The following is a 14,520-nucleotide window of genomic DNA, read 5'->3' on the forward strand; positions in this document are numbered from 1 at the left end:
CCGTAATTTCAGGTATAAGGAGCGACTTAAAGTCATGAAAACAGTATTCTTCCATTTTCCCTCGTTAGACGGTATAGCAAATACTTCATATCTCCCAAATTGAATACAATACATAACAGCCTAATGTTTACGGTATAGGCTGTGTAATATGCATCCTAAAGCACATAAAACACAGCTTAACTGGTAATAAAACATGTAGGCTAGGCCAGGGCTTCCCAAACTTTTTTGCTCGCGACCCCTTTCAAACTTCTGAAGTTTTCCGCGACTCTTCACGTTTAAATTGATAAGCAGTGCGAAATATACATTAGTCATTAGTGACATTTATTGAGATGTAAAGACTGAATTCAAGCCACCAGAACTCAAAGCCTACTTACTACTTTACACATATGTAGGCTACTGGAAACAAAAAAGCACACACATTTATTCAGTGTGATTGGTGCGACTGCTTTCTGCTACAAAGCAAGTCCAGCCTTGGCTCAATATCTGTTAATGCTGGGCTCAAGCCGGTTTCAATGTTGATTAGGCTGGAACGATATTTTTTTTGATTGTATTTTGTAATTCGTGTAAAATTGGTATACACTGTGCGACCCCTGAAGTTCGTTACGCGACCCCTTGCGGGGTCGCGACCCCCAGTTTGGGAAGCCCTGGGCTAGGCAATAGCTTTATTGCTTTAACCTTTTCTTATTCGTGTATTGAGGGCTTCATGTCATTCTTACTGAATTTGATTCTATTCTTGTCAGATTTAAACTAATTCCTATTTTCGACTTTATTACAAACTTGGTTTTCTATAACTTTGTCGTTCATTAGCTGTGCTGCTACATATGTTGTTTATCAACCGCAAAACAAGATAAAGACAAGAATTTTACTGAAGTAATATACAGAAGTACTCAAGACAAATTTCTGAAAAAAGCACGAACTTCGAGAGAAGTTAACGGCAGTCAAGTTTTTCACCACGACAGGCAGTGTGAAGGGTGTCGAACTGTCGATGGTGCAAACAATGTTATCACAACCTCGGTGCCAACATTGCAAAGAGGTGGATTGGAATCATGACAGCTGGTCAGCTACAACATCAATTTCAAATGATTTTGTTACAAACACTTCACGTAGTAACGTTAAATAAAACGGTTAAAAATTTCTATATGAAAACGAAAAATTACACTTAAAATCACGAATCGAAAAGGTCGAAAACGCTATTAGAGTCTTCGTCAATCCTAGGCCTCTTTGAACTCTGAAGACACTTCGGAGCTTTTCTCGCTTTCTGATGTTTGATCTTGTTGCTTGGTGAAAGAGCCTGAAAAGGAAATAACGAATTTTAACTAGAAGTTTAAATTTTAATTTTTGCCCAATGCGAAATCCACAAACATTTAATATCTTTGATGCTATATACTATATAGTATATAGTATACGGTATGTAATGTTTTTCATGAGTGGATCAACTTTTAGACGAGTTTGCCCAAATAACGCCGAAAAAATTTTAAAATCTGGCTCCAGTTTTTAAGGCTAACTACACTGGAAGTTCTTATATTCTGTTTTTTATATTTTACTATATACTGGGTTAACAAGCTTCAGCCGCTATCAGCTTCGTGCACTGGAAGTGTTAATAATTGACACCTTTTGAAAAGTACAAATACTTGTCAAAAAAATTTTTCAGTTGGCTACAAACCTTGAAGACCATCCGATCGGAATTAATGGCTCCCTTAAGAACAGTAGCTTCTTTGTAATTAGCAAATTTCTCCAAAATTTCAGGTTTCCGGCACAAAAAGGAATTCCTTGAAGGAAGCTAAAAAAAGTTTGAAAAAAGTGTCATCATACGTATCAAATCAAGTATCAATATTAATCGCATCACATCGGTTGCACAAGAATTTAGAATATTCAAAACTTATTTGTTTGTACAAATATTCACATAACACTTATTCAATATGTATTTCATTATCAGTTCCATATGATTTGGTCACTATCTACCTTAGACGTAGTTAGACTGTTAGATCGTGATAAGGTTGGTGTCTTGGTACCTACAAATACACAGCAAATCATTATAAAAATTGCATAATTCACTTGCGAAAATCACGGTAACGTATAACAAGTATGCGACATGCAGTCACAAATGATTAACTTTATTTCACAATTACTACTAATTAATATCAAAATTGAAACATATACAATAATAAGAAGTAACATTTATATTATATGTATTACATGGATGTTAGCACTATGTTAAATATTTACCTTTTGAGTCTTCGTTAATTTCGGACAACACACGAGGTCGTTTTATGACAGCTTTGCCCATTTGTAACAACCTTGATTCACTGTCGTCCCTGAAAAACAATGGCAGGGTTGCAGCAGAAGTAAATACAAATCGATACAATTCAAACTCACACTTTTTTAAACCTACAATTGAAAAAGTGATGCACAAAACTGTCTGTATTAGAAAATGTATCGACCTTACGCAAACAAATTTTTCTGCGACCCTAAGTCATTTACAAAACCATTTGATACAATGTATGCAAACCAAATGTAACAACTGCATACTCTTTAAATTCTATAGCCTTGGCCGTTTGTGAGTGCAACGTACTCTTGGCTCATCAACACAATTATGGCGATCTACATTTGGGACGTGGTTCATGATTAGAGAAACGCTGGCTTAAAACATTCAGGTAAGTTTGAGTTTGCAAAACATAGAAGTAAATTGGGAGTAGAAAAACATTTCATTATTCATACTCAATAACTTGGTCACTGGTTTTGCTGTTCAGGAATTCCTCCCTCTCCAGCCTCAACATGCGCCATTGGCTCTCCCCATTCTCTCTAAGCTCTTGCTCTCGGCTTTCGTTGTCATGGTTACTGTCGTTTTCGTCATCATCCGAAAGAAAGTTATCTTGAGTGAAGTTATTGTCTGAATGCAGCGAAGGAAACATTAAGTGAATATGGAACAAAATTGCAGTGTAAAATAGCCTATGAAATAAAAAAAATACAACACGGTGATATTATTGCTTCATAAACAGACCTATATTTTTCCATTTAAACTTTCGATTCCTCTTCAATTCAATCGCTTCCTCAACGAATGCTTCTTGCAACAATTCGATATCCCTTTGGTCTTCGTCTAGAAGTTGCTTCAGGTGAACTTTGTTGACCTGTTTTAGATAATAAAATAAGTCAATAAGAGCAAACTTTTATGAGAAATGTTGATCTTCAAAATGTAGCAAACCTGATAACTTCTACTAGAAGTATTATGAAGTAACAAGCATTGTGCCACTTTGATGATGCAGCGTTACTAAGCATCATGGCATTATTATTCAACAAAGTTCTTTAAAACCATGCCCGACTATGTTATTATTTATGATCTATGAAAGCTCCAGTTTGGATGAGATCAAACCTGTCTCTGCATGACTTCTTCCCGAGGAAGAATTTCATCATTCTCCTCTTCTTCATAATAATTATCTGCAAAAGATAAAGACAAATGTTTGGCAAATTTACTCATACCAATTTATAGGTTATTTATATGATTGTCTGTTATTTTGATTTGCAATAACGCTTAACAATGTTTAGTAACGGCAATAAATGTTTATCAAATGAAATTTTTAAAAACCTTTTTCGTTTCCTTCACAGTCATCGTCGCTCCCAACATCATCTCCTGATAATTCGGCTTCCTCTTCAAGAAAATTCCTCATCATTCTTTGAGTAACATCCTTCTTTCTTCTGATGATGGTAATGCCAGCATCCTAGTTTAAATAAAAAGCTGACGATGATACAGAACCTTTCTTCGTTTTTCAACCTCGCTTTATTTTTATTTGCATGTGTTAATTCGGTGATGATCCTTGAAGTGCAAGTTGTGTTGTGTTGTGAATGACATACGGCACTGTATTATGTTGATTATATCATAATACCCAGTCTCTGTTGTTGTTTTGTGATGTTAGCTATTGATCATGAGGATAATTATAAGACGTAGACATTATTTTGACGACCAACACTTTAAATCTTTATCAGCATAATCATAAGTAACACTGTTGCTGCACTAGTCAATTCTTTTTAACCAATGTTAATTTCATGACACTAGTTACTGCACTTTACTGCAATTACAGAAAAATGATGAAATGTAAATGTGTAATGGTTAGTTCAAACAAAACATATAAGCTGAAAACTTCAGTGAAACACATTATTCTTTGTACCTCAGGGTCGCTGATATTTTCTTCGTCAGAGAAATTGGTTGGTTCTGCACTTATAAATTTTGCTAGAAACCAATTAAAAAAAATACAAACATGAATGTGTTGTGATGGACAAACACCTTCATTTCACAACATGTATTACATAATTATTAATCACTTATATACAGATAACCAAATGAGTGTTTCTATAGAGCACTTTTCATTTAAATGAATAGAGCACCTGGTTCTATTTGAAATCCAAAACTTTCATCAATGGCGGCAATTTCACTAAAGCTCTCGGTTTGGCTAATTCCAGATTCTAAAACATTTACATTGTAAGAAGAGTAATTAGTTACTTAAAACAATTAAGCAAAAAAACTTTATAAATATAAAGTACCTTGAAATTTTCCCGAACAAAGTTCGAGCAGTTGCGACATGTTGCAGTCATTTGCGTTGTCATCCTCTGCATCAACGGGCAAAAGAGAAGTCAACGACTAGTTGAAACATATAATAAGCAAATGGTGACGTTTTTACAGCGACATAATGAACATCGTTAAACGTTAGAATAACCATAAAGCAACAACTGTGATTAATCATATTTATTTAATCATATCGTTAATCATATTTCGACCATTTCCAACTATGATTCAGATTTTACCTTAGAAGTTTTTGGTTCTTTTATAAACCCATCAGAGTCAAGGAACTGGGAGTCGCAATCCGTTCGTGATTGAGATTCATTGGTGGAAATATTGGTTGAACGTTCAGAACAGAAATAAGAATCGTCGTCGTAGCTCAGCTTAAGAACAACAAGAAATTTGTTATCAACGTCATAAACCAAAAAGAATCTTGTAAAAATATTGGTCAAAAATAGCCCACGTAAATCTGAATGTATATAACTGCATCATTTATTTGTTAATCAGTAGTAAGTTAGTCAATGCAGTCAGTAGTAAATTTGTTAAAATCGTAAACTCTAAAAAATTGATTTGCTCTGAGAGTAAATTGTAAAACAACAAAGTAAAACTGAAAACATCACATACTTTACATGGTTTTGAAGAATCAGAAATATCTGAGATCTCAGGTTGATTGGGCGGGATCATTGAACCATATAATGGGTCATATGTGTGATCATCATCGTTACTACTATTAGGTTTCCTTCAAATATAAAACATAACATTTAAAAAAGATGAAAATATTTTATAGGTAAATCATAAGAAAAGCATTGCAAAAAAATTGGAGTATTTCTGCTCTAAATTACTATTTATTATTAAATTATTATTATTACATTATTTAATTATTATCAATTATTTTTATTCCAAATTGTCTATTGATATAAATATCAACAGACAATGTTTTAGCACAAATGTAAATCTCTTTGAAAACGACCTATGACCAACAATTAGCTCATTTACAGTTTACACAATAAAAATCATTTCGTAATTTTAATGTAAAAATTCGGTAACTTAATGCCAATCCATACTTTATGGTATCATCAAACAGGAGTAAAGACCCTTCACTTGAAAGATGAGGGAATAAAATATCACTTTTTGCAGTGGCTTGTGATGTTTTTGACATTGTGCTACCATTTGACAAAGTGGCTTCTAAAACGAAAAATTTGGATCAACAGTATACAATTCTAAATATTTATATTATACTTATTTATATTAGATCCTGTGTAAATGACAACTTCTTTAAATGGGCTGGCCAGCAAACTCAACTTGATTGACTCATTCAATAGACACACCAGCCTACCTGGTGGTACTGGCTGTGTTGCATCATCATCTTCTTCAAGATCATTTCCTGTTCCTTTTGATTCCTCCTCCTCCTCATCATCTATTATGTGATTTTTGGACAAATCTTTAACTTTCTTCTCTTCCGACTCTTCATAGCCTTCCTCTTCGGAATCGATGTCTGACCAATCATCATCAAGCTCTTCTTCTTCTTCCTCAACTTTCCCAATTTCCTCGTTATCCAGTTGGTATAACTCCTGATATCAAAAGCACTATTTCATTGTCTCGGTTCTTAACGTTTGGATTAGCCGGTAAGATCCAGCAAAAATAAAATAGCCAACTAAACCAGAATAATTTGATGTAAATAATATGTTAAGTACTAACATTGATAACTGTACTAGTACGAGAGGGTATATTAATCCCATCTAAGGAATAAGATCATCACAAAAAGAAATTTTTGAAATAAACCAACACAACAGAAGTTATTGAATATAAAAAAGGTACTGTATAAGAATTTGTCATGTCTGATAAAAATTTATTATTATCATTTTCATAATCTATATAGTATGTGATAAGTAGGACGATTATTTTTTGACCTAAAAAACGAAAGTTTTTTACCTAAAAATTGAAAACTTTGACATTAAAAAACTTTTTTTTGACAAATTTTGACGTATGAAGAACTCAAGTAGTTAAATTACGCATTATTGTACAAAAAGTTAAAATCTATTGTAGTAAAGAAGGGAAAAAATCTGAACACAGACCTAGCCTATTCTGAAAAGGGAAATGAACTAATTACAAATCACTGCCAAAAAAACTCCAACAAGACACAACAAAAACTGTTCAATACATTTGTCTAAACTAAAGATACATGAAGTATCTAAAGCAAAACCGAAGCAAGAGCTGATTCACAATAAGTAGACAATGGGCCATTTACAACAGTATAAAGTAGGTTACAAGGTGTACAGTACTACAGTGTAAAATGACAAGTTCACCTACAGTGCAACCTCTTTGACACCACGACAATGCAGTTTGTAAACAATTTGACTAGGTAAAAAATTTTGAGTTTTTAAACAATTTTGAAAATTTTTAACCTAACGCTGTAAATTTGACAAATTTTTGACTTTTTTTGACAAGTCAAAAAATAATTAATCGCCCTAGTGATAAGCATAACTCCATATGAACACTTAACAAAACTAATACATAAATTACTTAATACAGTATAGTAACTTCATGATAAGCTTTGATTCTGCTTCTAACAAAAAGAGGAAATTACCTCTCTCTTTTTCCTTTCAATCAATCTTCTCTGTTTCATTTTCTCAGCCAACTTCTGTCGGAAAGATTGATATTTTTGAGAAGGCGTTCCCGAAAAATCATCTGTGAGACACCAAAGATTAAGTTGAAAACGTCTTTGTCATGGTTTTGACAAACTTTTGGTCTTTAGTTTATCAGTGATTTCATTTGGCTACCTGTTTCTTCTTTTGATTCCTCTGTCGCCGTGATGACATCAGACACAAGATCAACTCCAGTGCCATCCACACGCTCTTCTTTACGTACAATGCTGAAAGTTGTTAAGACAACAATTATTAGTTCACGAAGCGCACAATTATATAAGCCAGAGCATCTTTCTCACTTGAATTGAACTTTCTTCTTCTTTGACGAAGCTGATTTTTGTGCGGAAGAATGTTTTAAAAATCTTTCCATGAACTTCGAAACTCCTGTGTTTGGTGTTTCGGCTTTCACATTCTCATCCAGGTCTACAAAGTCTACAGGGAAGTGGATATTAATTAATATAACTAATGCCAGTGATGTGAAAGCTACTGTTAGGTATAGAAAGTATTATTATTGCCCAAAGTTTATCATTTGCCACTATATGTATTGCTCAGGGCATGTGAGACATGAACAATAAATCATTTAAATGTTTTGTGAATTAACAATGTCCACTTTATTTTACAAATTTTTTACAATTGAAAACAACCTGAAACCGCACCTTTTCTTTGTCTGGGTGATATTTTGGCTTTTGGAGCATTTAAAGTAGGAAGAGTGATCCCATGAGAAGCAAGTAGCTTTGCTTTCTTCCTCTGAGCAGGAGTAGCAAAAGCCTCTGCTTCCGGTTCATCTTTGTTTGGAGTGTCTTCATTCTTCTCAAGTGTGTTGGCTTCGTTGAGGCCTATACCAGAATCTCTCAACTCCTCTTGAGAAAGATCATCAGACTGCTGGATGTTGGGAAGCTTAACTTCATCTGAGGATGGCTCAGTTGGAGTTTCTTTGTGCTCCTAGAAAGAGAAAGGTAGTAGCTAGTATTTACAAAGCAAAAAAAAAACAAATAATAAATACTAATTCTATTTAAAGCATAGTTTTTTTACTAACATTGTACTTGAGATTACAACACCAGCAAGTTATTTCTAAACATGATTATTTCAGAAAGATATTAAATCAATGCTCACACAAACTGGCAAAGTTTCCTGAAAACCAATCGGACGCTTCAAAAATTGGGAAAGCTTCTTTGTTTCGGGAACATAATAGGGAAGATTTAAATTGGATTCTGTCAAATGTAAAAATGGTTGAAAAAATATAGTTTCTTATTGATATTTAATACTACTGCAATAATGTTGAAGCTATATAAATGAATGAGTGTTTTGCGCATGTCACTTCAATGTAATGTACATAAATGATTCGCTTACAAATTAAATTTGCTCTGTTGCCATGTTACCGATGAGGAAAAAATATGATATATTTTTATATGAAAAATATAATATATTTAATAAAGAATATTTGAAAAAACATTCACCTCTTATGAGTCGCTGTGTTTCACTTTTAATTTCCAAATTACTCGGTCCAGGTCGCTTGCGAGGCTTGTTAACATGAGGTAGATTAGTAGAATATTCGTTTCCATCTCTCTCCTCATCAGAGGACAGATCGTTTCCACTCTGTTGATAAATAGGAGAGAGCTATTCACAAAACAAAACAACTTACACACCCAACATATAGAGTTGGTAATAATAATTTAATTAATGCAATAAATACAACTTGCAATAATAACTTGATTTGTGAAAAACAACAAGCAAAAGTTAATAAAAAAGCAAAAAAATTAATAATATAGTAATAATTTAATAAAAGTTAACTGTAACATTAAAGTCTACTGTAATAGGCTATACTCGAGCTATTAAGTTATGCCGAATATGTGGTTTGGTGTTTAACTGTTTTTACTCACATCATAGCCACGAGAATTTATTGCAGCGGCATCTTTGTTTCGAAAGATTCTCAATGGAGGACTGTCATCGTCTGATGATTCTATACAGAAGACATACAGAAATTTAAAAAAAACAACAAATCACAGTAACACAGATCTATGTGACAGAAATGTTAACATCATACCACTCTCTGAAATAGCAGAATCGATGTCTGAATCATTTCCTTCGCTTTCTGCTAAATTTAAGATAAATACTAGTTAGTTTGGAATAGAAAACTGCATTTATCAGGCCATGTAGCATGACATGTGTTTTTCATTTTGGTGTACATCTATCATGTCAAATGAAAGTCAGTACATTCAACTCAACATGATTAAACCTAAGGATGATTCAACCCATGGATGTTCGATGGGTCGTTCTGGGTTGGATCAACCTTGAAACGTGTCAATTTATGGCCGCACCTGATTGGATCTTTGACGTTTTGTCTGTCGAGTCATCGTTTACATCAGAATGGTTAGAACATGTGGGAACTATACCGAAACTATGTTGTTTATCACATGGCACCTATACAGAATTACCAATTATTGAATTTTGAATAAAACCTTGATTTTTAAATTAAGTGAAGTATATTTTTGCATAATTTTTCATTACTAAAAACCTATGATCCACAAATAATTCATTTACTGAGACACATAAAAAACTTTTTAATTTAATCAAAGTTTCAGAAATCCATGCTTCTGAGTTAACTAGTCAAATTATCTGGCCAAAATATTTACATTTAAATCTTCATCGTCACTAGAGCTGCTATTAGATTCCACAGATGAAACTAGTGCCTTTGTCTCAGGAATTTTTGGTTTTAAAACGTCTGTATAAAAGTTAAAGACATAGTAAAACATAAGACAAATTGCATACCACTACCAACTAACTATGTTACTCATATTGTTTGAACTTGTTTTTCAAAAAAAAACTCCGTTTCACCTAAACCATTAGCAGAAGATGTGATTTGATGTTGCTTGTTGATCACATCTTCATCGTCATGTAAAATATTTTTAGATTCTTCTTCTTCTAACACCTGTGTTAAACATAGAGTATATAAATATATACATGCCTTCATATATCACCTACTATTTTAAAATACTTCATTGGCAATGTATGATATTATGAAACCAACCCTTACTTTTGTTTTGGCAAAATCACTTTCATCATCGGATTCATCTGATGACTCGGCAATTCTAGCTAGGCGTTTCCTGAGCTTCTTTTCAATGCCTGCAAATACGAATCATCATAATCAGCGTGGTCCAACTGCAGACCCGCGGGCCAAAGTTGGCCCGCGAGCATCGATTTTTTGGCCCACGAACTGATAGTCGCTATTGTCGAGGAAGAACCTCGACCGCAGATGTCACATTGATCAGCATTTAATAGCTAAATAGGTAAGTTCTTCAGTTCTAATTTAAAAACATTGGCCCGCAAGATAAAAAAATTTTCTGATTTTGGCCCGCGATGAAAAGAAGTTGGACCACGCTGATTATAATCACAGAAAAACAACACATCATATGTAAAGAATATTTTACTTTGCATATCACAAATATAACAAAAGAAATAAGCAGTAAGCTTTTGTTAAAACACTACTGACACATATATACTCAAGTTGACTCACTTTTAGTAACTTTATTTCCTCCTATGTCATCATCTGACTCAAAATCAGAAAACTGTGGGCAAATCGTGGGGCTTTTGCCTTTTGTGCTGTAGTTTATATCTTGTGATATACCCTCCTGTACAAACGATATTTGAACAGTGTATTCACATGTTTTTTGCACTGAGTTTACATAGAAATATAAAAACAATCAAAGAAAGTATTCAGTTGACACTAGGGTTGGATTATCCGGATAACGGTTAACCGGTTAACCGATTAACCGCAGGTTTTTTTCCTATCTGATATCCGGACATAATTCTGCCGGTTAACCGGCTAAGAGAATATCGTTGCTAATGCGTTTTACACTTTTTAGTAAGTTTGAACATTCTTTGTTAAGTAGAGGCTGACTCCCGCTGAGCGCAATTAAACCTTTGTTCACACTTCTATTGTCTTATACAGTACTTTCAACTACGGTACTCGTAAAATGCACGAGTGAAATTTACTATCACGTCACAAAGAAAGCATAATGAATGATTCATTTAATAGAATACTGCATTCTCATGGCAAGGTAAAGTCTGTGAAGTGTCAGTTGAAAAGCTTTGACTACAAACCTAGTTTGAAGTGACTAAATTTAAGAGATGGAATTTAAACATTTCAAAAGTGATAATCCAGTTTGGGGCTTACTATTCAGCCCACTTCTGTGGAAGCAGAAAGAGCATTCAGTGCATGTGGACTCTTTGTTACAAAACTCCGGTCCCGTCTACAGGATTCCACAATTGATGCATTGTGCTTTATAAAATTATAAGGAGGGCGTTGCAGAAGCAGTGAACATTGAATTTGCGTGATTTTTCTCGTATTCGCTCGTACTGCGCGTGTACGTAGATCTACAATAAAACTGCGTAATGATTTTACAATCCATTTTTCATGCAAACCTCGTGAAATCGATTGTCTCACTTAGCAGTTATTATCCGGTTAACCGGTTAGATAAATTCCAAATATACGGATATATCCGTTATCCGGATAGTAAAAATTATTGATATCCGAACTAACCCTAGTTGACTCAGAATTGTTCAGTTTCCTTTTTTGTCAACAAGTGTCACCAATCGAATGATAAAAACGCCGATCATTGCTCACAGTTACAATTCACAAGTACACGCAAGACAATCTGCCAATATACAGTACGAGTCTGTTGAACTTACATCATGATCGGAGTCGTCTGATGACTCTTCGAACCTTGTGATGCGTTTTGTTTTCTTTTTTGCAGTTGGTGACTCTAAATTTCAACATTTGTATAATTATAGTTAAGTTTGCTTACATATGACCAATGGTATGATCACCAATGTTTTGCATAAATCTGATTGACAACAAGTATGAAGCGTGTTAGGTGGTTACATACATAATAGATACAAATACTTTTAAAGTCATGTAACTATGAGATTTTCTTCCTAGACTTTGTTCAAAAGTTAACAGTAACCAGCAAAATGCCATTTCGAAAAGCTTGGTATTGCAGTAACCAATAAATTCTTCTAAAATTCAAGTGTTTTGGCTAAGGGTCTTAACACCGGTAGTGCAAATACCAAACCATGCTGCACAAAACCATAAAGAAAGTGGTTTGTTCGCGTAATTTCATAAGCAATGTGAGTAGCGGCTTTTACAGAAAACAGAACCTGTTATTAACACGTTGACCACTGTCCTCACTGCCAGCAATATTTGCCTCATTTGTGTGTTTTAAATTTTCAATACATTTTTCCTCAAAAACGTGTGTTTTTGTTGCAAGAAGTTTTATCCGTTCTTGTCCCAGATGCCACACACAGTTTCATTATTTGCAAAATGATAAGAAAATTTCTGTTTTTAACTTTAGTGGCAAAACGATAAACACAAGATAATTTGTGGCTGGCAGTGTGGGCCAGAATTTCAGCAACGAGATATGTCGTTGTTGGCCGTCAACGTGTTACGGATACATGATTAGGTTGGTAAAAATCTTTGGCAGAAAATTTAGTTTATCAGTACCATACAATACAACTGGCCCTAAAAATTCCTTGAAAATTTTGCACAAAATCCAGCTTCTACCTGACATAATCACTTGAACTACATTTATATAAACCAAAAATATAGCCTAGCCCTAGTTTATCAACAAAACTATGCCATGATTCCGCAAATATAAATATATATACAATATTGACAACATGATACCTTTCCGCAAATTTAATGATTTCAAAAGTCAGCACCTTTGAGGTGCCATTTGCTCCTATTCTCAGGTACTTACCTGTGGTACTTGCACTTTCCATATGGTGGTCAGCATCATCAACAAACAATGTCATTTTAAAAGATTTACACCTGAAAATTTGTTTTGAATTAGTTGACATTCAGAAATGTTACATGAATGTGCAAATAGTTTAACCTAATGAATGATTTTCATACCAATAATATCATTCTACGTCTAATGACTAATTAAACTTTGTTTTGTCAAGTTTTTAAAATAAAAAATACTTCATCTGCCTAAAATCACTGATTTTCATTTACTAAACATTTTAAGAGCCTGTTATACAATTTTAAGCAGTTTTGAAAGTCTTAGCAATTGTGACAAAGGTCGCATACATATAATAAGAAGTAGTTCCGGTTCCGTGCACATGTGACGTTAGTTTGTGATAGTTTGTTGTTGTTGTGGGGTTTACTGAGTGTGTCTCATATCCCAAGGGAGCTACATCAAAGATAAGCGGCATAAACTCAGTTTGATCTCAACATGACACAGAGCCGATTCCCGTCTCGGTGTAACCATGTCAACTGCAATTCAATTCACAAACAAAAAAGGACACGGTGTCTCCTTTTTTAGAGATCATAGCTGGCATAACGCCTTGGTGTATTTAAAATGTGCCAAACTGACCTTCCACATATGCATCACATGGAATGCACTCGGCATCAGCACATCAAGCAAAATTTGCGTCTTTGCCTCGACTGGAAAGAAAGGCAGTTTTCGACAAGAAATCATACGCAGTTTGGCATGTGTTGAAAGTTCAATTCTTCATTTATCTATTTATTATAGACAGGCGTTTAGACAGTTACAATGCTAACCGTAACTTCTTTGCACACAAGCTCTTGTCGCAAACGGCCCTACTTTCTAGTCAGCTGGTCGAGTGCGCAGGTACCACACTATGGGCCTTTGCATGCACGATTCCTAATCAAAAAATGCCAGACTTATTAGTCGGGAAAACTGGGACTCAAGTCCAAGCTCACAACCTGGGCTGGAAAGTACCGGTAGCCTACGGCAGTTTTCAACAAGAAATGGCAGCAGAAATAGGTAACGGGATTTTAAGTTAAACTAGGGCTGAATGGAGGGTTTGCATGATGCGCGGAAGAAGCTTTTGCGATTAATTTTTGGTGCGGAATTGTCGTTTAGCCCTAGCCTATATTCTTTATTATAAGTTTTACGTTGGCATGGCGCAAATTTTAGCATTGCATGTATATTGGCGCATTTATCAATTAAAGTGCTTTGTTGAACCTTTCCTAAAACGTTCAAATTAAAATTAGCTAGGACTACGCGTAGCCGGTGTAGGCTAGGAAAATCTTATGACAATAATGAATAAACCTAACCAATTTCATTTTCCCGCGTCATGTTAACAACCCAGTTTTTTATGTTTTGTCCTGATTTTTGTTTGGCCAAGCGTATCAAAATCAATGACATCTAATAATTAGGGAATGTATACAAGCGTCTCTTGTGTGCTGCAGTTGAAACCTAGCTATCTATGGATATAACACATAACAAGAAATTTAATATTTAATAAGTTGCTGTACAGAAATAGTTAAGTACTTAAAATGAAACAGTAAACGTATTT

At 34.3% G+C, this 14,520-nt stretch overlaps 1 protein-coding gene across 6 annotated transcripts; it reads right to left on the minus strand.

The window, feature by feature from the left end:
• Window positions 1-848: 848 nt before the first annotated feature.
• Window positions 849-14,293, minus strand: LOC143471018 (claspin-like). 6 transcript variants are annotated; one of them, XM_076969337.1, is made up of 32 exons: window positions 13,286-13,425; window positions 12,954-13,024; window positions 11,887-11,960; window positions 10,712-10,826; window positions 10,232-10,320; window positions 10,033-10,126; window positions 9,831-9,919; window positions 9,516-9,618; window positions 9,242-9,292; window positions 9,078-9,157; window positions 8,655-8,793; window positions 8,311-8,408; window positions 7,854-8,139; window positions 7,497-7,629; window positions 7,333-7,424; window positions 7,140-7,240; window positions 5,889-6,123; window positions 5,617-5,737; window positions 5,177-5,291; window positions 4,798-4,935; window positions 4,537-4,633; window positions 4,381-4,458; window positions 4,164-4,225; window positions 3,584-3,716; window positions 3,371-3,435; window positions 3,002-3,128; window positions 2,719-2,890; window positions 2,227-2,315; window positions 1,963-2,012; window positions 1,664-1,780; window positions 1,158-1,291; window positions 849-1,061 (listed from the first exon to the last, which is right to left on the minus strand). In XM_076969337.1, exons 1-31 carry the CDS (start codon window positions 13,408-13,410, stop codon window positions 1,166-1,168), a joined length of 3,465 nt encoding a protein of 1,154 aa, XP_076825452.1. In that variant the 5' UTR covers window positions 13,411-13,425; the 3' UTR covers window positions 849-1,061; window positions 1,158-1,165. The 6 variants fall into 6 exon arrangements, with proteins under 6 accessions (XP_076825452.1, XP_076825456.1, XP_076825455.1 ...); XM_076969341.1 differs by lacking the exon at window positions 13,286-13,425 and adding an exon at window positions 14,279-14,293 and having other exon boundaries at window positions 849-1,291; XM_076969340.1 differs by lacking the exon at window positions 13,286-13,425 and adding an exon at window positions 13,572-13,589 and having other exon boundaries at window positions 849-1,291.
• Window positions 14,294-14,520: the final 227 nt, after the last annotated feature.

Source organism: Clavelina lepadiformis, chromosome 9 (genome assembly GCF_947623445.1).
Source record: "Clavelina lepadiformis chromosome 9, kaClaLepa1.1, whole genome shotgun sequence".
In the NCBI taxonomy this organism is placed as follows: domain Eukaryota; kingdom Metazoa; phylum Chordata; class Ascidiacea; order Aplousobranchia; family Clavelinidae; genus Clavelina; species Clavelina lepadiformis.